General features: G+C 36.6%; 1 protein-coding gene across 4 annotated transcripts in view; it reads right to left on the bottom strand.

Annotated features, from left to right (window-relative positions):
* LOC150103934 (formin-binding protein 1-like) overlaps positions 1–22,712 on the bottom strand; it is a 405,525-nt gene that overhangs the window by 86,441 nt on the left and 296,372 nt on the right. For all 4 annotated transcript variants that reach the window (XM_090396622.1, XM_090396623.1, XM_090396625.1 and 1 more), the window contains exon 11: positions 13,254–13,386. In XM_090396622.1, coding sequence (XP_090252748.1) covers positions 13,254–13,386 — 133 coding nt within the window. The remainder of the gene's footprint in view (positions 1–13,253; positions 13,387–22,712) is intronic.

The raw sequence follows: 22,712 nt of genomic DNA, 5'->3' as shown, positions 1-22,712 counted from the left end.
GTAGGAAGAGGATTGGTGAGAGGACAGAACCTTGTCGAACCCCGGCATTAGTTGAACGGTGAGAGGATAAGGAACCATCCACCATCACAAATAGTGTGCATCCAGACAGAATGTTGGCAATCCAACTACAGAAGTCTTGAGATAGACCAAACAATGGCAGCTTGCTTAGTAAGCCCTTGTGCCAGACCTGGTCAAACGCCTTGGAAATATCAAGTCCAACTGCTTGAAATTCACCAATCTTCTCCATGGCATTTGTCCAGAGATGGGTGACATGTGTGAACAGATCTCCTGTTGATCGGCAGTGATGGAATCCATACTGGTGGTCGTTTATTAGATGGGTAGCTTTGAGTAGTGTAGGGGTTAGGAACTGATGATTTTTTTCCATTACTTTAGACAGGACTGAGGTGAGCGAGATGGGGCGGTAGTTGGACAGCATTGACCTGTCGCCCTTCTTGGGAATGGGTTGAATATAGGCCAATTCCAGGCTGCGGGATGGATACCAGTGGAGTAAGACAGTATATATAAGTGACATAAGACAGGAGACAGTTCTGGTGCACAAACCTTCAGGACAATTACCGGAATGCCATCAAGGCTGGGAGACTTTTTTGTGTCTAATTTGGACAGTATTTTGCTGATCGCTTTCTGGCAAAAGGATATACTAGGCATTGTATGTTGGGCATCTGGAATGGTTGGGGGACATTTGCCATTGTCAATTATGCATGCATTGGAAGCAAAGCGTGAGGCCAGGAGATTGGCTTTTTCTGAGTGTTGGGCAGAAGATATGACTGATTGCTTCGGTGAGGGACCAAAAGGCTCAGCTGCCATTTGGACAGGCTGCTAATTTCCTGCTTTTTACTCTTTCGAACTCTGTTTTGGAAGCATTGATTGTTTTTTTTTGCATTTATTTCGGACTTGGTATAAGCTCTAAAGGAGGATGAGGTCCTTGATTTGAGCCAGTAATGGTATGTTTGGTTTTTCATTTGTACAGCCTTGGTGCATCTTTTGGAAAACCACGGTTTAGTTAGGGAATGGCAGGTCAGAGTACTGTGGGGAATGTATGATTCCATGCCAGTGAGGATTGCTTTGGTTACGAGTTCAGTACACATGCACCAGGTTGGATTGGAAGGTCGGAAGCAATAGTCTAACCACGGGAATGAGGCATAGAAGTGGCGGATGCTGTCCCACTTGGCACTGTTATAATTGCAAACTACTCTTGCATGGGAGTGACTGTGTAAGCGTTGTTGCATGTTGGAGGAGATGAGCACTAGGTGGTCAGAACTGCCTAGTGGGTACTCATGAATGAGGTGATATCAAGGTCACTTCTTGGCCTAAAGAAACAGTCGACAAACTCAAGCCTTTCCACGTTAAAACACCCAGGATATATGGAGCTCCAAAAATTCGCAAACATGGTACACCTTTACGCCCTATTGTAGATAGTATAAAACAGTCCTACATATAAATTTGATAAATATTTAGCCAAACTACTAGCCACTTTCACAAACAATTTTCCTTCCCCCTTTTGCTAAAAACTCTAACCACCTAAAAAGTATTTTAGAAAACCACACCTTAAAAAGTACAGACTTATTGGTGAGTTTTGATATCACCTCACTATTCACGAATGTACCATTAAATGAAACTCTTAATTTATTAAATTCACGATTTTCCCCTGTTATATTTCAGCTATTTAAATTCACAGTACAGGCAGGTTATTTTACATGGAAAGGGAAAATATACAAACAATTAGATGGGACAGCTATGGGATCCCCTCCTTTCTCCCCCTCTTAGCCAACTTCGACATAGAACATCTGGAAAAGCTAACTATCAATATAGACACTCTCAAACCTAGTCTCTGGCTAAACTATGTTGATTACGTGTTTGGAACTAGAAGCCAATGACTGTCTAACCCTCCTGAGCACACTAATCACACGTCTTCCAGAAGGTTCCTTATCATTCTCGGTTTATAGAAAACCCACACATACAGGGAGGTATTTACACAAACAATCACACCATCACCCATCTCAACAATATGGTATTCTAAAAACACTAACCCATAGATCTAGAGCAATTTGTTCCAATGATATTGCTCTCACTGCTGAGCTTTCTTACCTACGACACACCTTCCAGACCAATGGCTATAATCCCCATAAGATAGATAAAATATTAAATGCTCCCCAGAAATTTCCCCCACTCTCTACCACAGAAGACTCCAACAAAACTGTCATCATTCCATGCATTAAAGGCACATCTGAAAAGATATCTAGAGTTCTTAACAAACACCTACTATGCACCGTATTTAAACCTTATGTGAAGCTGGCAACTCTCATTCGTTCATCTAAGAACAGATTATCTCCTTTATCACATCCAGGAGTCTATGAAGTGCCCTGTTCATGTCATCGAGCCTACTATGGACAGACAGGAAGAATTGTGGACGTCCACCTCAGTGAACACAAAAGATATATCCGTCACTTTCACTATGGCAAGTCGGGTCTAGCAGATCATGCTTTGGATAACCCTGCACACAGGATCGATTGGAAAAAAACAAAAGTGCTGCACAGAAGCTTTTACAAGTCAGAGAGGTTGTTCCTGGAATCAACAAAAGCCTTGAAACATACTTCAAACCTCAACAAGTATGGCTGTATAAATCTACCAAAGATTTGGGAGACAGTCATCCTATGACCAAATTAATACCTGCTTTCTCCACTTCTCTCTCTTTTTCTTTTTTCCCCAACTTAGATGGCGCCTAATTAAGACTTTAGTCTTTGTGTTGCAAGTTACAATTGCTCATACTAGTCCCACTGTTAAACTGGATTGTGGTTGTCTCGCTACTGTAACAAACTTTGTGTGCTCTGAAGATGCTGATAGAATACCAGCGAAATATTAGCAATTAAGTCAATAAATAGTTATTTTCTTATCAGTCTGTGTTCACATCTATACTGTTAGAATCCAATCAACATGCAGGTGGTAGTGGACACTATTAAGGTTGGAGTTTAGGCCACAGATGTTGGTGAAGTGGATTTGTAGGGTTTTGTGAGTCATGTTTTTGAGAATCGGGAATTCAAATCCAGGGAAACTAGAGAAATTAAGAGGGAAGCAATTAAGAATATGTCTAGTTACCGCTGGACAAATAAGTGTGAGTGAATGAATGAATGTGAGGAAATAACCATCTCTGGGGGTAGATAAGTGCAGGATTGATTGTGAAGATGTGGGTACAGTTTCCCAGGTTTGGAATCAGAATGAACATTATGTAAGGTTTTTGACATTATGTAAGGGTAGCTATGGGCCAAAGGGGATGTAGAAATGCATATATGAATGCCCAAAGTATCAGAAATAAAGGAGAGAGGTTTTTGCCACTGATCCACTGATCAGCTTGACTTGGCATCAGTGAGACATGATTCTCAGAGAATGATGTAGTTACAGGGATAGCATTTAAAGGATAATGTATTTTCAGAGAACACATAGGAAACTAGAACTTTAAGGCTCCTTAAGGATATTGACAGAAGAAAGTTAAAATATTTTGGACACATAGAAAGAATGAAAGGAGGACTTTTCAGAACAGTAATAGAAGGTAAAGTTCCTTGAAAAAGAGGTAGGGGTAGACCATCAATGAGATGGATGGATGGCATGTGTGGAGTGACTGATCTTCAGAGAGTTGAGGCTGCCAGAAGGGCAAACAACAGGACTACATGGTGAGGCCTAGTGTGGAACATCATCGAGCATTGGAGTGACCATACGGCATCTGTAGATGCCCAGTGAACACAGACAGACATATAGGAAACAGAGCAGGAGGAAGGGTATTATTAATGATAGCTAAAGTATTTCAACCAACAAAAATAAAAGTTAAGGAAGATTGTAAATTTGGGGAGAAATGGTTCATTTTGGGCTGTCTAGTGCAAGATAGAGGCCAAGAGGATAAAATATATTGTTAGTTGCTGTTATAGACCCAGAGGTCCAGAAGAAGATGTGGATGACATGCATCAGCAGATTAGCACAATGAGTGCAGGCCAAGCAATTATCTGTTTGGGACACTTCAACTATGGGGATATAGATTGGAAGGAGAAAAGGGCACATGGGAAAATGGAATTTATACAAAAAAATATATAGATATATATCAGTGGTGTCTCGTGCTCATTTCAGTTGGGTGTGTTGTCATGTGGGTTATACAACACGAGCTACAAATTTCACGTCAATTTGACCATATGCATGGGCATGCATCCACAGAAAATTTTCCAGAGTGGTGGGGGGGGGGGGGGAGCTTGGAGAGAAATAATTACATCAATAAATTTTTATAATTATTGATTTAATTAAATAATTACATCAATAAACGTCTTTTAGCATTTTTTTTTATGTAATTATTTATCGATGTAAACTATAAATACAGTACATTATTTTCATTTTACATCGATTTTAATGATCTTTAATTCTTGGGGGAAAAAAGCATTCAGAATTAATACAGTTTTAGTACAATTTCATATATAAAAAAATTGACCAGCATATTTTATTAAAAATCAACTAATTAATTAATCCGAATATCCTGAATTAAATGATTTCAGTTTAAAAGCAAAAAATCATAAAACAAACAAGTAAAATAATATTAAATTACATACACTTACTTTTTAAAAATGTATTTTTCTTTTAAATTTGTTTCACTATAAATTTACAATTTACACTTCACTCAGTGACTCACTAAACACAGAGGGCAAACTGGTCTCGCTGTTCACGAATCAGAAAAAGATGAACCAAAAACAGGAACACATGTTTTATTGCTGCAATAAAACACATATTCTATGGCTACTGTTGTGACCTATTCTTCTTATTCTATTCTATTGACTTTCTTATACTTTATATCCTACCAGCTGCGCCATTTATGTTGTGTCCCATTTTACGATTTTTATTCTATCTAACAATTTCCTCTTATCTATGCTCTTCTATTATCTATGCACGAGATATCACCAAAACTTATACTAATATCTAAGTTATTTCTCCACTTAGTACCCCTAATATTTGTATTTATACTGTGCCTTTTGGGATATTTAGTTTAAGATATTATATTCAAAAACAAGGAGAAAGAACTCAAATATGTCTGAAAGTGAAACAATGTTGCAGTCGTGACACTTTATCTCGTTTCTTAACATTAATTTCCTGCATGATTAGGTTTGTAATTTTTCAAGTGGTGCATTGGACAGCAATTTCAGACAACTCTTTTATCATTTAACATGGTACAATTCAATTTTTATGATTACTCAACTCAATGCCAAACTAAATACTTACAAACTAACATTAGCTTATTATAAGTAATTAGGCTATGATCCTATAATGGGTAATACGATCATGCCACCATAACAATTCAACACATAAAATTCACTTGACATGGACAAATAAGATTAATTCACACTATTTAACTATTCAAACTTAAGTAGATTAACTAAACCTTTTTCTGCACTAACACACACAACTATGACATTTTAACTTTCCTATACATTAACAATAGACATGCAAAATTCTCAGGACACTTAATTATTCACATAACATTAACACTAGCCAGCTTGCTCTTAATATATTCTGTCAGATACTAAAGTCCTAGTATAAATTTTCCTTGGTCACTTTAACAGTTCTGTATTAGAATAATGATACTTATCACAGACACATTTTTAGTTAACATTAGAGATATTTCACAGTACCTTCTTCTGATAGAATTATCTTGATATAACCTCACCGATAATCTGCCTCTCCTATGTTCTTTTTGGAATTGAACTAGGCTTATGCTGGCTTAACTTTTCGTAACTCCGAACACACTCTGAATCATCTATATATCGGCTGTGCAACTTGCCACGTGGACATCGATTTCTTTACCTCTTTCCGTTTTTTCGTAGTTGTCACTGAAGTCAAAACACAAAGAATAGGCTTCTTTTCCTCGACTATATGGCATTCTTCGCTTCTCACACAGGAAATACGGAACCGAAATTCTGCTCACTTTCGTTTCCGTGTTGTGACGTGGAGATATAACTCCAACCTCGCCACTCAGGAAAACACCGTGAAATCCCCACGAAAGAGCTCGCGAAGGACTCCCTTGGAACAGAATCAAAATCAAAACCAAAAAAGCCTCGTGGGGGGGGGGTTCCCAACCCTTTTATACCTGCTCTCCTAACGGCACTCTTTCTAACTTCTTTTCTCCGCCCCTACTTGTTTTTACTTCACTGACCAATTAGGATGGTGTTTTTCTGCCAACGTCATTTAATTGGCGGGCCTGTAACGATTTCTCAATCAGGGAATTGACCCTAAGCGACTTTCTGTTGTTTTTCTTGTGCTAGCCTCTAACTTAATCCCCTTTCAAAATTTTTCTACGAATTTACTTAATAACTTAATCTCTAGCCTCTCACATACCATCTTTTATGACTAATCCTTTTCTGTCTTATTTATTTAACTTTTCTTATTTAAATCATATCACAATATTTATATATTCTTTCTTTTGTTAGTTAGTTTAACAAAACCTTTATGTTTTATATATTTTATTGGATGCAAGAATCTTTCTTTTTCTTTTAATTAATTCAACTATTATCTTTTATGCAGGGTTATTAATTTATTTTATTTATTTTTCATGTTACACCATGATAGCTGAGAATTCTATATTCTTAAGATATCAGGGTGTAACACTACCCTGCCATGGGCTGAAACAGGCCAACTCATAATAAAATTTTAAGACAGACAAAGCTTACATATAAGGTTATAAGACATAAGGTTACATATCTCAATCACTTGTACGATTATAATTTGTGAAATTTTTTACTCGAGCCCGAGGGGAGAATTTCCCATTTACCCCCTCCCTCTGCAGACGCCCATGACTGTATGATTGCATTTTTATCATGTATGAAAGTTCTGAGGGTGCATAGCGCATCAGCACTCATTTTAATTGGTCCAATGCAATTAATTGCAGGATAACTTTGAATACTTCTGCATAGAGTGGGGGAATAATCTGTTTGTTTTAAGATTTATTAGAAACAACAATGAAGGCGAATGCTATAGTTGGTTGGTATATTTGAAATACTCAAAGATGAAAATATGTGAACCATTATTTATAAGACATGCTAGAATAGGAAATGAAAAGAAAGAATATGTGTGAGTAGAAATACTTTCATTAATGGTAAACGAATTATTAACAATTAACATTTGTGATATGTGTGTCCTATAAGTTGCTGGGTAGAGCAAATAGCATGATCCTATAAAGTCTAGACATGAATAAGTGAATTTACGACGGCATAATTAAAAAAAAAAACTTACACAGAGACAGAGAATGGCAGGAATAAATATTGTTTGATGGAGTAGCAAATCATCTCGTAAAATTTGTTGTCCGTGTTATGTGTATATTTCGCTCCATTTTCCAAGAAATTTCTTTTGTTTACTGAGACTCAGCATATATAAGTCTGTGCGGTTAGCTTAATGGCTTTGCGCTTTGCAACCATATGCCTGGGGAAGGAGTGTCCTAGGTTCGATTCCAGTTGCCGACGTGAGGAGCTTAAAGATCTTCCTCAGTCATAGCCAAGTTAGCTGGTCTTGGGCGTGGACAGCAGGGTTTTCCCCCCAAGTTTATTTGGGGTTTTTCATCCCGCAAGCAGGCAAACCGGCCCTATGAACACACACGGATCTACAACCATAAATACTTAACTCCCCCATGAGGGGGGCTCAACTCGCCCCAATAGGGATGGGGGAGAAAAGGGAGGAAACTCCATATGAATAAATAAAAAAGTATACATAACATCCGATCATTATCGAAATTATCCACACTTTCAAGAATCCTACATTCATCAGTTTTTTTTTTTGTTTTTTTTAGTATCAGCGATTCTTCTGTCTTATCGATTTCACATATGCTGGTATTTTGTTGTAAATCAACATCTTATAATACACAGAATATTCATTTTTAGTCAGGAATAGATATTTTTTTACTGTCTGTTATTTCTGAAGGCTAGAATAGAAATGTCTCTATACCATTAAAAAACTTTGCAACCTCAACAGATGCTATACTGCATAGCAAGTGAAACATTTAGTTTTTTTCCTAACATCCACTTTCAAATTTTCAGTTCCAGAAAACATGTGTAACAGCTGTTTGTAATAAAGCCATTCAATTGGATTGGTTGAAACAATAACCAATTACAGCCACTAGGTGCTGAGTGAGCTCAAAATTTTAGCTCGCCCAGCCCCGCCTTCTCAGTTTAAAAATATTAGAAAGCTAAGAATTTGACCTGCTGCGCCCTCTTTACATTTTTTCAAAGGGCACAAAAGTGTATGCATTTCGAAAGCACACGTGGGCTATTAATGCGAATGTGACGCAATGCTTATGTGACGAAAGGTGCCTTCTTCATGAAGCTAATGCTTTATTAACCTCATGAAGAGGACAATGAAGCATTAGTACAGTATATTGTGTTAAATTTTAGGAATTGTGCGAAGTCTGCAAACTACTGGGGGAGTCTTTAATGGGAATAAATGCAAAAATATAATATAATGTAATAAAAACAAATATATTAAATAAATATAAATAATAAAAATATAATGGGTGATACTAATATTTCGTGGATGAGCACCGCACACCTAGCACACCCAGAATATTCGCCCATGATATATATCATGGGCGATGTAATTATGGTAATTATGGAAGGGACAGGGATTTGAGAGTGTTGGATCTGATAACAGTATCAGGAGATCTATCTATAACTACAGTAGCAACTCTAACTCCAATTGGGGAAAGATATATGCAGTTTTGTCCTAAGAGTTTCCTCAACACATGGAATTTTCAGTCAAGAAAGGGTTTATGTGGAACTAAAGCTGGCAATTATGACAAACTTAGGAGGCGACTTGGAGCAGTGCCATGAAATGAATGTCATTAGTGCATGGAAAGCAGTCAGAGATTGTTTGAGTGAGGCAGTATTAGACTGCATGTCCAGGGTTAGGAGGATAAACTGCATAGGGATTAAGTGGATGAGTAGTAATATAAAACAGAACTGCAAAAAAAAAAATAAATAAAATAAAGCATTGTGGAAGGAATATAAACAAAAAGGTGATCAGCATGCTCATGAGTGAGCAATATAAAGCACAAGTAAGAAAAGTAACAAGTATTGTATGGAAGGATAAAATCAGATTTTGAGAGAAAATTAGCTAAGCAGGCCTAAGTAAATTCAAAAGAATTTTTTTGCTACATAGTAAGTAAGAGAAAGAATGATTATGGAAAGATAACTTTACTCCGTGCTGATGGTAGGAAAGTGACAGAGGCGGAAGAAATAGTTCAGTTACCAAGTGATTACTTTGTAAGAGTATATCATCCAGGTGATGACTTTGCAGTTAATAACAAGACAGAGATGTGAGAATTGAGGTACTCAATATATTGAAAATATCGATGCGAATACAGCAGTGGGCATAAGGGTTTGGCAGCTCACGTGCTATGAGAATATGCAAGTGAGATAGCGGACCTTTGACAAAGCTGTTTAATCTAAGTCTCAGCTCTGGCAAGGTTCCAAGGGAGTCAAAAGAGGATAAGATAGTTCCATTACATAAATGGTGACTCCCTTGGAACCTTGCCAGAGCTGAGACTAGAGCAACAAAGTTTAACTTGGAGCAAGTAAACATTCATGATTTCTTGTTCACTTACAAAACGTTGTTGCTCTAGTCCAGCCCAGCAGTTCAGTTGTCAACGTAATTAACCTGTCAATAGATTCTTCCTCTCACATATTCCTCATTTTCGTCTTCATCACTACCTGTAGAGGCATTTCTCTCCAGACTTTTAACCATATCTACAATTTCAGAATCAGTGTAATGATGAACTGTAGGCACATTATCATCAACATTCATCCATTCAGTTAAAACATCTTCATTTATCCTTGATGAAAGCTCCTTGGCATCAGGATTAGTTACATCTTTAACATAAGCAAGACGTTCCTGTATAAGCTGCTAGGACAGTCAAACAAAATGGCTGAGGCACGATTGTCGTTCGAGGAATGCAAGACCATTTTAAAGTGGTATTTCAAATTTGAGAATGTTGGTGAAGTTCAACGACAGTGGAGGTGTGAGTTTGCAACACAACCTCCAACACAACTGACAATTGCACATGTTAGTGATAAGTTTGAGATCCACTGTACTGTGTGTGTGATGTGTGTGATTATTACACACAATGAATGAAAACAATTCTGATCGAAGAATGCATTATTGTGAGTGGTTTCAACATGGTAGATAAGGATGAGGAGTTTGTGAGGAAGATGGTTTGATCTGATGAAGGTACTGTTACAGGTCAAGTGTACCTAGACCTGCTACGTACATCCATTTTACCTGCTATTTGTGCACTTTATGGGAATGATCAATTTCTCTTCCAACAAGATGGCACACCACCACACTATCACCAAGACATGAGAGCTTACCTCGATGAGAGTTTGCAGGGACAATGGATAGGATGAAGAGGTGCAGTTGAATTCCCCCCCCCCACACACACCCAGCACCACGTTCTCCTGATTTAACACCTATGGGGGACTCTAAAGGATGCAGTGTATTGTAGAAAACCAGCTACACTGGTGACCCTTTGGAAAGAAATTGAAATAGCTTGTGCAGCAATTCCACTGGACACTTTGGCCAATGTTCCCAAGCAGTAGTTCATCATAATAATAAGCGTCTGGATGCTATATATAACTTATATTCAACTTTTAATGTCTGTATAAATTTAGTATTACAATTTTTATGCAGTTTTTCTTTTGCTGAAGTGTGTATATATTTTTTTGATGGACACTGTATATATCGTCCACACATGAAAGGCTACATGACCTATAGCACATTAGTGCCGTGTGTAGGTAAGAAGAAGAATATAAGAAAGGAGGAATCTGTTCACATTTTGCTTGAATAGCTATGGGTTGTAATCTTTGGGGAAGGCAGAGTAGGGAAGACTGTTCTAAAGGATAGAAGTAGATGGAATGAAAGAGGAGGCAGTAAAGTTAGTTCAGTGAGTTTTAAGATGGACTGTAGAAGGGTGTGGCTCTTGTTTTAATGATTTTGGAGGAGAGTGGAGGAATAATAGTGGCCAATTCAGCAGAGTACCTGTAAAAGAGTGTAACAGAATTTGCAATCTATCTTAGTGAGGATTTTGGTGCACCACCCAAAATATGGGACCAATACTCCATTGGCTGGGGAGATTTGGGCTTTGTATAGAGTTAGAAGCTGTGAAGGTGTGAAATAGTGTCTTGTGCAAAAAAGTACACCAAGTTTTTTGGCAGGTGCAGAAGCTATAGTTGAAATGTGCTTATGCCGGGAAAGATCTGAGGTGCAGGTCAGTCCAGAAGAGAAATCTGATTGTTCTTAGATATCACAGTATTACTGAGGGCAAGGGAGAGGCATGCAAGCTCTTTCTTGTGAGAGATCAGACAGCACTGTGTTTTGGTGGCATGGAAGTTTACAAGGTTGTCCTTGCCCTACTGAGATATAGCAAGGAGATCTGAGTTCAGTTTACTGATGCAGAAAGCAAAGTTACTGCGGTCTGCTGCATATTTATTTTAGAGTGCCAAGTCATGATTTTGTTAACTCAAGGTATGACTGAGCACTCTATAAAGATAAAATGAATGCATACGTTATCTTCTTATAGATTGCATTTCATTATGACAAATTCAGTGCTTATCGACAAAATAGGCATTTGGAACCACTTACATTTCTTAATAGATGCAATAAGGTTTCTTTCTTTCTTTTTTCTTTTTTTTTTTTTTTTTATACAGCAACTAAAAATCATGGAAAATTGGATGAGCACATTTTTCAAGCCCTAGTCATGTCACCAATAGTTGAACAGTTGAAGTAATGGCTATCAATGATTTCAAGGCATTAGGAAAACAATACAACTGCTGCCATCTCATAATCCCAAATACTAACTTGTATGTATGGATCAGTGAGAGTTCTATTGCTGATTTTTCTGAAATCAGATAAAATATGGCTGATTTCTACTTGGAAATGTATGGTAATAAACTCAAGTGTTTCTGAGAGAAAAAAAATCACCATAATAATAATAAGTGTCTAGACACTATATATAACTTATATTCAACCTTATCCTATATGCCTATACCATGTTGACTAAATCTGCTACTGGGAAATTCATTTTTTCTAGAATGAACACTAATTTTTTCTGCTTGATTTTGGTACAAAAAACAGTACCAGAGTCACCTTTCATACTTTTGAGGAAAAATAAGCAACAGACCTCTTACCGATCCTACATGCCTGTAGCCGACCTCAAGATCAGGGTCCAGGTTTGGAAGATTTTGAAATTATCTCAAAGCTCCTGTGAGGCCCATACAATAAGCTCAAATCTGGTAAACATATTATATCCCTATAATATGTTCACTATTAAATCCCTAGTGTCCTCAAGATTTTACAAAAACTTGATATTCTTTTTCATTTCAAAAAGCCAAACTGTATGTTTGGCTTTCTGAGAAAGTTTGTAAGATGAAAGCTCTGGAGAGAAAAATCTTATCATTTCAATATGAGAATGGCCAACTCACTTTCAACTGAAAATAATTTTAAAGGTTCCTTACATCCTAGATGGAACAGCCATGTCTTTCCAACCTGTCAGTTTTGCCACATTATCCAAGAAGAAAAATCCTATTTCACTCCTCTTACTTTTGATGATGTTCTGCTCTCCTGTCAAGATCAATTCCCCTTCTCAAGCTGACTTTCACATCCAGCTTAGCCCAGTGAACATATATCTCTAGCCTCCTCAAGATTTTACAAAAACTTGATATTCTTTTTCATTCAAAACACTACTTCTCTCCTTCTAATACTTTATAAGTCACAATGCCTGACTAGAATATTTCTCTCACATTTGGATGGCACATCTAAAACCTCCCAAAGAATTCTTGAGTGTATGCAGAAAAGAGTAGTCCACAGGTAACCCTGCCCATCCCTCTCACATATCTCCTTCAGTCACTTTCTAATAGTCCTGATCTTTCTGATTTATAATATGTGCACTACTGCTTCCTCCTGTACATTGTTAAGAATAATATGTGTAAATTATTAATACTTTAACTAATTTAAATTTCCATTTAACTATAAAAAAGAAGGTATTTTGTAGTAGTAACAACATTTGTTATCACAACAAAAACAATTTCCATTTCCATTTAATATAATTTAACAATAACATTTCTATTCAAGTAATACTGATGAACTTTAGTATACTTATTACATAGAAAGAACTTTTAAATATCTCTTTCATGAGAAATTTAAAAGTTCAATGATATTCAACTACTGACCTGATATTTCTGAACTTCCATTTGAAGTTTCTCAAGCTTGTTGCCATTTTCAGCCAACTGCCCTTCTACACTCAATGGATCACCTAGAGCCGGATTCTGTTCATAAGCTCCTTTCATTTTCATTAACCCATCTCTATATTAAAGTACATGATAAATTCTTAGACAATGACACAAAATTATTCAATGATATTTTTTAGCATAAAGATGCTTTTCAGTCATTGAAATTTTATTTCTTTAATTATTTATTTTTGCTACTGGGCTATAAAACAATAAAATTTATTATCCTTAAAAAAAAAACTTTGGTGCCAAATGAAGTCTTTTAAAGGCTCTTTTCTTCTATGCACTAACTATCCATTTATAAAAAGTAACTTTTATATATCAAATTCCATGGTGCCTTCATAAAATGTCTACCTGGTTTCTGAAAAGAACAGAGCAGCTTAAAATAGCCTGCTAGGCCAGCAAAACTCTTATTTAAAAAAAATAAAAAAATAAAAAATAAAAAAAAACTAATAAAAGACAAATATACAGTCTTCTGGTAGAATTTGTCTTTTAAGTAACGCAATATGATGCAATTCTTGCTGACAAAGTTTTTTTAATGTTTTAAAAGCAAACTTTTCTACTTGGTTATAAAACAATAATGGATAATGATATAATGATTCTTTCTTTTAAGTTTTTTTTTTTTTAATTATCCAAATGAAGCCTTGTAGGTTCTCTTCTTCTATACTTATAATCAGTGCTTGTTCTGTAAAGAAATAGGTGCTGATACACATCTATTGCTAGCACAGAAAAAGTTTAAAATTAAAACGATTGTGCATCAGTGTATCATACGTCACTGTAATAAGGTGCTAGTGCATCCTACCATTGTGTACTGTCTCAAAAAAAAGCACTGCTTATAATTATTGTGCAAATTATATTCATTAATGAATAACCAAGAAAATTATCACACTCAGTCATAAAAAAAGGGTGTTTTGTAGTAGTAATTTCATATCTTATCACACCAATTGAATCAACATCTATTTTAAGGATATGTATAATATACTTTGTTTAACTATGGGTCCTGTATATGAGAGGTTTCAGAATCTCCAGCAAAATAGTAATGTGTGTGTGAGAAGGAGTTACTAAGAAAGAGAACTTGTTATTTTTTTTTAAGAGCTGAAAATTGTAGTATGAAGTATTAAACAATACTTCATGGAGAAGATGTCCAGAGAACAGAAGTAAACAGAATGAAAGAAGGCTGGGAGATGTGCAGTTGGTTAACAGTCAAACTATATAGGATGTTTGGCAGTTGCTTGGCAGAATAGAGAGAAAATGATGGATGTCAATTCAATGGAATACTTGTGGAAGTATCTGTTGAAAAGGCAGAGTAGAAACCGCTCGGGAGACATCAGCTGGAATAAGTCTGTGAGAGAGGGATCACTGATTAGCAAGACTGCTCTCTTTTGGACTGGATTCCATTCAACCTCATAATACTGTTACTTTTTACATGTTTAATTACTAACACTGAACAAATTTGTGCAGAGTAACTAAACAGGTAATGTTTTGGGCAGAAAGGAATACCAAGTTTTCCTATGTGGAGGCTGAAAACAATCAGCAGCCTAAGAGTGAGAGATGGTTTTGTCAGATGAGCTGAAAGGTACTGTGAGGTGAACCAAGAAATTTTTTTCAAGATAAAAACAGGACTGTGTTCTGATGGCTTTGAAAATGACTAGATTGTCATGATCATCATCATCCCCCATTGGAGTATAGTATAGTATGGAAATAAGCACCAGCCCGGCAGGCTGAGTGGTTGGCATAGCATGGTCGAATCCCACCTCTAGTATGGGTGTTTATGATGTCCTTCATTCATTCACATATACAAAATATTTGGTCTCTAAAGATAGACTGGGTCACCATGAGAGGGCCTCTGGCTCAGTAATGAGAGAGAGATCAGAAGCTCACCTCATGTAAATCAGTATTTAAAGCAGTTGTTCTAATGATGCTAATAGGGGCTGAAGGAGGGCACTACACTGGAAATGAAACTTATAAAAGATTATAGTCTGATTTACCAAGAGGAGAGGTGACCCCAACAGCATGCCTGGAAGAAAAACTAGTTAAAACATGGGCATCACTTTGTAGAACAAATTGGGACTTGTCTGTAAATGATACCAATCCCATTGGTCTTGGGTGCAGTTGACATGGAGCTTGGCCCATTTCAAAACATTTCATCTTTGTGAAATACATAGTGGAAGAATATACCAATGTTCCTGTAGCCAATGTGAGATCAGATTATAGTTGATTTCAGGTATCACTGACGTTTTGGCAAGTAGATAATCGGAGATATCGTCCACTCACTGTAGTTGACTGTAGCCTCTATGGGATGCTGTTTGTAACTGATGGAATTAGTTCCAGTCTATGAACCACAGAATAATTCATATGCAGCCATCTGGCTATCTCTGCCTGACTTTAGCTAAACTCTAGGCTTATGATGGCTTGCCACCTGAATTTGTTAGTTAAATGAAGTCTTGCAGCCATATGCAAGCATTTTGCTATCACAAAATGTCTTATTCTCACTCCAGACATGAAATGGAAAAACCACTCCAAAAGCCTGCTTTTATGCCATGGCTCATTTGCACATACTGCTAACAGTGCCACTCAGTTGTATAAAATAACCAGTCTCAGCATAACTTTTTACAAATACACCTGACTTTCATGTGTCCCTCCCTCCTTAAGTTATCACGAATTTCTCTTTGTTCCTTAATTAATGAAAACCAGTGCATATTTTTGTGTGTAAACTGCATGTGTTCTCCTGTCTGGCTGGCTGCAGGATGAAAATCCTGGGAGGAAAAACCCTGCCATCTCCATACAAGACCAGCTATGAGGAGGGGGGGGGGGGGTTCCTGGAAAGTTCTGATAAACACCTAGACAAAAATGATATTAAAGCAACTGATATAACCACAAGAAAGAACATAAGTTACCTTCATAACTCTGCTACTAGTATGTTCTTTGTTGTGATTATATCAGTTGCTTTAATATCATTTTTGTCTAGGTGTTTATCAGAACTTTTCAGACCCCACATTCACCTTCAATGGAAAAGCCTCAATATAGGTACAACTCATAACTACATAAATCCGAAATTTTTTCAACCTTAAAATATCATTCCCGTTGCAGTGGTGCATCAAAAAATTCCTGATAATATTTTCCAGAAAAGCTCATTATACTTCACAGATGACCCCCCCCCCCCCACGTACACAAAGATATACTTCAATCATTTTCTAATGGACACTGTTTCTATTCCCCCCCCCCCCTTTATTTAATCATTTTTTTTATGGTAATCCCATACATATGAAGGTGTTCAACCTATAGCATATAAGAGAATCATGCATGGGCAGAAGTTTAGGGAAACTTCTTAACAATGGATTTGAAGACTTGTACATTGCTCTTCAAGAAATATATAAGAGGAGAGACTATTCCAAAAGATAGCAGCAGAAAGAATGAATGAAGAGGAAGAAAATTTTGTCTTCTCTGAGTGTATGAACTTTGAAGGAGTGCTGACTAGTTGCTCCATGTTTTTAACAGATTGAGAAGAGAGAGAGGGAGAATTATCGATACCAATTCTTATGAACATGAACAAATTTGTAGAAAATGCAAGCAGCATAAACTACATAAATCCCAAATGTTTCAGCAGAAGAAAATGGAGAGATGGGTCATTAATCAACATGATGGCTCTCTTTTGTATTGAATCAAGAATTTTTAGGGAGCTTTAAGGGGGTAACATCCAAAACGAAGAAGAATTATGTGAGAATGGTTAAACAGTCTGGTAAGTTGTATAGAGTTAATTAACAGCTCTTCAGAAGTTAAGTAACACTTTAAGCAAAAGAGAAAACCTAACTTCTTGGATTCTGACTGTTTAGCACTATAAATTACAACATCAGGCATATCAACTTCCTTATGAAAGTCATGCCTCTGAAATGAAACCTCTCTACTAGCCCATTCACAGCTCCCAAAAATCTAGGATTTATCACTAGAGAAGTTAAGAGTAGTTCTTTAATGCTAAAAGGCAATACCATAAAAAACGGACTATCATAATATGTTTAAAGCCCAGAGAGAGAAAGAGAGATTGGAGTATTGTCAAGAACAAGACTGGAAGAAAAAGATTCTTTTTTTTCTGCTAGAAATAAAACAGAACTGAGTTTTACTAGTAATAAAATTAATAATGTAATCAGAAACTTATGAAAAAAAAAGTTTGGAGATGGAATTTAAGGTTGTCGAAGTTGGGTTTGTAATTTGTGTAGTGCAAGAGTTGTCAAATAACACACAGGAGTGCAGTGTACTGTCATCAGTAAAGCTGTGAACTGGTAATCAACTGAAGACAGTCACTTTTTTTATAAGAAAGAAAATACAGTAATCCCTTGATTAATGCGCCCCCGATTAGTGCGTCGTTTTTTTCTATACCTAAATTTGATTAGTGCACCTATATACATCTTAAAAATAAATGTTACAGATTTTAAAATTTTTCTATCTATACATTTTTATGGCTAATTATTTTAAAAAATCACTCACCAGGAGATGAAATAATTTAGTTACCAATTTAAAACATTTTACAAAATTATTTTTAATAGCATACTACACCTACTTCCAATGTACACTATGTTCCAAATTTTTACAGCTAAAATTTATGTTGTCTGATATAGTATGCCCACAAATTCGAGACTTCTGTGCATGTCACAAAAAGGAGAATCTATCTCGATAAGAGTAATCAAACTGTCTTCTGGGATGAGTTGTATATTATTACACGTCATTACAGTTAATTAAAATTAACTTCTCTTTTATGATCATTGTAATTTTTAAAGTGGTAACTATTTTGCTTGAATAACAGTTGGGAAATTTTATCTATAAAGCATGTGATTTTGCATGTTGGCGACCTATTCGTACATCCTTTATTTCTTTCTCCCCTTCAATGATAACATCCAAGAGTTAATTAAGTCTCATTCTGAAGAATTGGGTAATTCTGACCTGCTAAATTTAGATGCACAGTGGGAAGATCCAGAAGAATATGAAGAAAATTTAACCACTGATAGTCAGCCAAAAGAGATTTCACAGAAAACAGTTTGAAAATATTTTTCATACAATCAAAGTTTTTAAGTAGCAATGCTTAGAGGCTGACCCTGATGAAGAGAGAAGCAGTAAAATTTGCAGAAGAGTAGAAGAGGCAATAGGGCCATACCGTCGGTTGTATGAAAAAAAGAAACAAAATGCCTGCCAAACTACGTTAGTTCAATTCTTTGTTAAGAAGTAGAATAATAAATTTATATTCTGAATATGTTTTATTGTCTTTCAGCTTCATGGTTTTCCTTTAACTAGACCCTGAGGCATACCCTAATTCTTTTATAAAAAAAATTAGGGGACAAAAAAGAAATCTGAGGAATGAATTATACATTTTCCCATAGGTTATTATATTCGATCAATGGGTTTTCGATTAATGCGCCTGTTTTAAAGAACGCATTAGGCACACTAATTGAGGGATTGCTGTAGATGAATGAAGGTCTGTGCATCAGAACCGACTCCTATCCTATATCATCGGTATATATCCCAAAATCTGGAAAGTGGCCTATATTCAACCCATTCCTAAAAAGGGTGACAAATCACTACTATCTAACTACTGCCCTATCTCACTCACTTCAGTCCTATCTAAAGTAATCATCATAAAATATTCCGTCAAAGCCTTTCAACAGGAGATCTATTCTCCTGTTGAACGTACATCACCCATCACTGGACAAACGCCATGGAGAAATTCGGTGAATCCCAAGTAATTGCACTTGATATCTCCAAAGCCTTTGACCGAGTCTGGCACAAAGGGCTTACTAAGCAAGCTCTCATCATTTGGACTGCCTCAGGACTTCTGCAGATGGATTGCCAGCTTCCTGTCTGGATGCACATTATGTGTGATGGTAGACGTTTTCCTATCCTCTCACCATCCAACAAATGCTGGGATTCCACAAGGCTCAGTTCTCTCACCAACCCTCTTCCCTCTATATATCAATGACCTACTTCACTTGACCTCAAACCCAATACACAGTTTTGCAGATGACAGCACATTACATTCCTCCCTCTCATTTGACAAACCCTACTCTACACAACTTACCTCAACTCACAGAACATCAACCACCACTGCCCTTAATTCTAACCTCTAAGCCATCTGCCAATGGGGCTCGGATAACCTCGTCAACTTTAATGCAAGTAAAGCCCAGTTCTGTCTTATTTCTCACAAAAAAGAACCATTTTCCCCCAGCATTGTTTTCGATAACACTCAAATTCTCAGACAAGATGAAATTTCTCTTCTCGGAATTACCTTGACATCAAGCCTCTCCTGGCATAAACACATCCCAACCATTGCATCCTCAGCTTCCAAAAAACCAGGCTTCCTCTTTTGCTCAAGATGCTACTTCACCTCCAAACAGCTGTTAACACTATAAAAGTCACAAATCCACCCAGCTCTCAAATACTGCTCTCACATATGGTGTGGGGGCTCCAAAAAGCTCCCTCAAAATGCTCGACTCAATATAGAGGAGAGCAATTAGACTATTAAATGACCCATCCCTCACCAACTCACTCCCCCCACTTTCACATAGATGCCTGGTCCCCGCAATCTGTATATTCTATAAATATGTTCATTGGAAATGTTCGTCTGAAACAGCATCAATAATTCCCCCACCCTGTACTAAGCCAATTGGAACATGTACAGCTGCTGTCCAACATCCTTTCACAGTACACCTCGAAACTCACAGAACAAATTTCTTTTCCTTCTCATTCATCCCTGCTACGGCAGTATTGTGGAACAGTCTTCCCCCAGATGTATTTCCCAAGAAATACAACATACAGGAGTTCAAATCTAATGTAAACAAGTTTCTCCTTTCGCAACCCACCACCCATATACAGTATTAAAGTACTACAGGTTGACCAGCCAACCTCCTGTATATGGGTCCAACATTAAAAAAAAAAAAAAAAAAAAAAAAAAAAAAAAAAAAAAAAAAAAAAGATACGCTCGCCACTAGGCCAGCATAAAAAACCCTACTACCTCCATATGAGATTGGCTAACTCACCTTCAGTTGAAAAAATCCATATAAAGATTCCTCCCCTCATGATGAGAATTGAACTTAGGCCTTTTCCAGTCGAAGGATGCATGTACCATCATTCTTCCAATTGTACTAGGGGAGGCTCTAATACCAGGGTGGTCTGAAAAGGTTCTTGGCCTAACAATGAAAAAGCAAATTTATAATTTCAAAATTATTTTTATTTTTCAACATAATCTCCCTTAGGACTAATACATTTTTTCCAGCTCTGCTCCAGCACCATTATCCTGTCCCTGGAGTGGTTCTCAGTAAGATCTGCAAAGTACCTTCTACAGTCACCCCTTGATTCAAAGAAAAACACTGACCACCTAGGAAGAGTTTTAATTTTGGGAAGAGATAGAAGTCAGAGGGAGCCAAATCTGGGGAATAGGGTGGATGTTCCAACAATTCATAGTGTAAATCGCTTAATTTTCCCATTACCAAAACACCTTTGTTGGCAGGTGCTTTGTCCTCATGAAAGATGATTTTTTTCTTCTGCAAACCAGCCTTTTCTCACGAAGTTTTTTCGTCTAGTCTGGTTAAAAGATTGAAATAATATTCCCCGGTTATTGTTTTACCCTTTTCAAGATAATTAATAAACAAAATGCCTTTAGCATCCCAAAACACTGATGCCATGACCTTTCCTGTTGATGGAACTGATTTTGTCTTCTTTAGTGCTGAACAACCAGTTTCTGTCCACTGTTTTGACTGCTGTTTGGATTCTGGTGTGTAATGGTGAATCCAAGTCTCATCCATAGTAATAAATCGACACAGACAATCAGTTTTATTCTTGTTAAAATGCTGAAAGCACTGTTCAGAGATTTTAGTGCGAGTGCGTTTTTGATCTGCTGTGAGCAAGCAAGGCACCTATCTTGTGCAATGCTTTTTCATCTGCAATTCTTCATGAAATATATCCTACGCATTCTTTTGAAATACATTTAGTCTCAGCAATTTCACGCACTTTGACTCACTGGTCATCCAATACCATAAAGTGCACTTCACCAATGATTTCTGGTGTTGTTACACTTTTTGGATGTCCTTCACATGGATCATCTTCAATGTACGGCCATGTTTAAACTCAGCAGTTCATTTCTTAATTGTCGAAAAGAAAGAGAAGAGTGCCCATAAACTTTTATGAACTTCAAATGAATTTCTTTTGGCATTGGACCTTCTTTTACAAAGAATTTTATAACCGCATGATACTCAATTTTATTCATTTTAAGGGATACAAACAACACTTTTGCTTCAGACAGCTGTATAAAACAAACTACTTGATAGAATGACTTGCAATTTCACATTTATGCTTACGACAGATGTACCAACTTAGAAAAAAAAATCTTGCCGATAGTGTTGCAATCTATGGTTGAGGCCGAGAACTTTACAGGTCACCTATGTATATTTCCTCCTGAAAACTTGATTTCTTAAGCTTGCAACTCAGAAAAATTGACACTAGACTTTACTGTGTCAAACAATAGAAGATAGAGTTTAAGATCTTGAGATGGCAGCAATTTTCTGGCATATACTCTCCCTCCATTGCCTTTAAAAATCATTGGGGTGGAGCCTAGCTACTTACCTATTTCAAGAGGTTTCAATGTTTTCAAACATGTTCTAACCACGTCTTCATTCACTGATAATTTATAGTTATATCATCTACCAAAAAAAACAGTTAGGTGATAATAATGTCAAATTTTAGTTATTATTATTAGGAATTAATTAATGGTAATATATTCCAAAAACCTGTGCAAATTTTTATTATTTAGACATCCATGGATTCAAAAGATTCATTGCAGGAGGACTCCCACAATCATACAAAAAGATCATTATACCGTACCTTAAATTCGTTTATATTTCTGCACTCACCACATTCCACTAACCATCCACTCCCAAGGAAAAGATCTGCTCCTCACCCTTGCTCACCTCTTTAAACAACTTCCAGGGATGAAAAACATATGAGGGTGGTCTGAAAAGCTCTTGGCCTCGACCATAGATGGCAAAACTATCGGCAAGATTTTTTTTTTTCTAAGTTGTTACATCTGTCGTAAGCATCCATGTGAAATTGCAAGTCATTCTATCAAGTAGTTTGTTTTATACAGCTGTCTGAAGCAAAAGTGTTGTCTCTTGGAAATTCCAAATTCCTTGAAATGGATAAAAGTGAGTATTGTGTCGTTATAAAATTCTTGTAAAAGAAGGTTTAACACCAGAAGAAATTCATTCAAATTTCACAAAAGTTTTCTCCTTCATTCTGTTCTCCTTCATTTTCGACAATTAAGAAATGGGCTGCCAAGTTCAAACATGGCCATACCAGCCTTGAAGATGATCCACATGAAGTATGTCTAAAAAGTGTAACAACACCAGAAATCATTGAGTAAAT

Source organism: Typopeltis vanoorti, chromosome 8 (assembly GCF_054136105.1).
Source record: "Typopeltis vanoorti isolate ZY-2024b chromosome 8, IOZ_Tvanoo_1.0, whole genome shotgun sequence".
Lineage (NCBI taxonomy): Eukaryota > Metazoa > Arthropoda > Arachnida > Uropygi > Thelyphonidae > Typopeltis > Typopeltis vanoorti.
The sequence above is the reverse complement of the archived record's forward strand: the minus strand, read 5'-3'. Positions and strand labels throughout refer to the sequence as shown.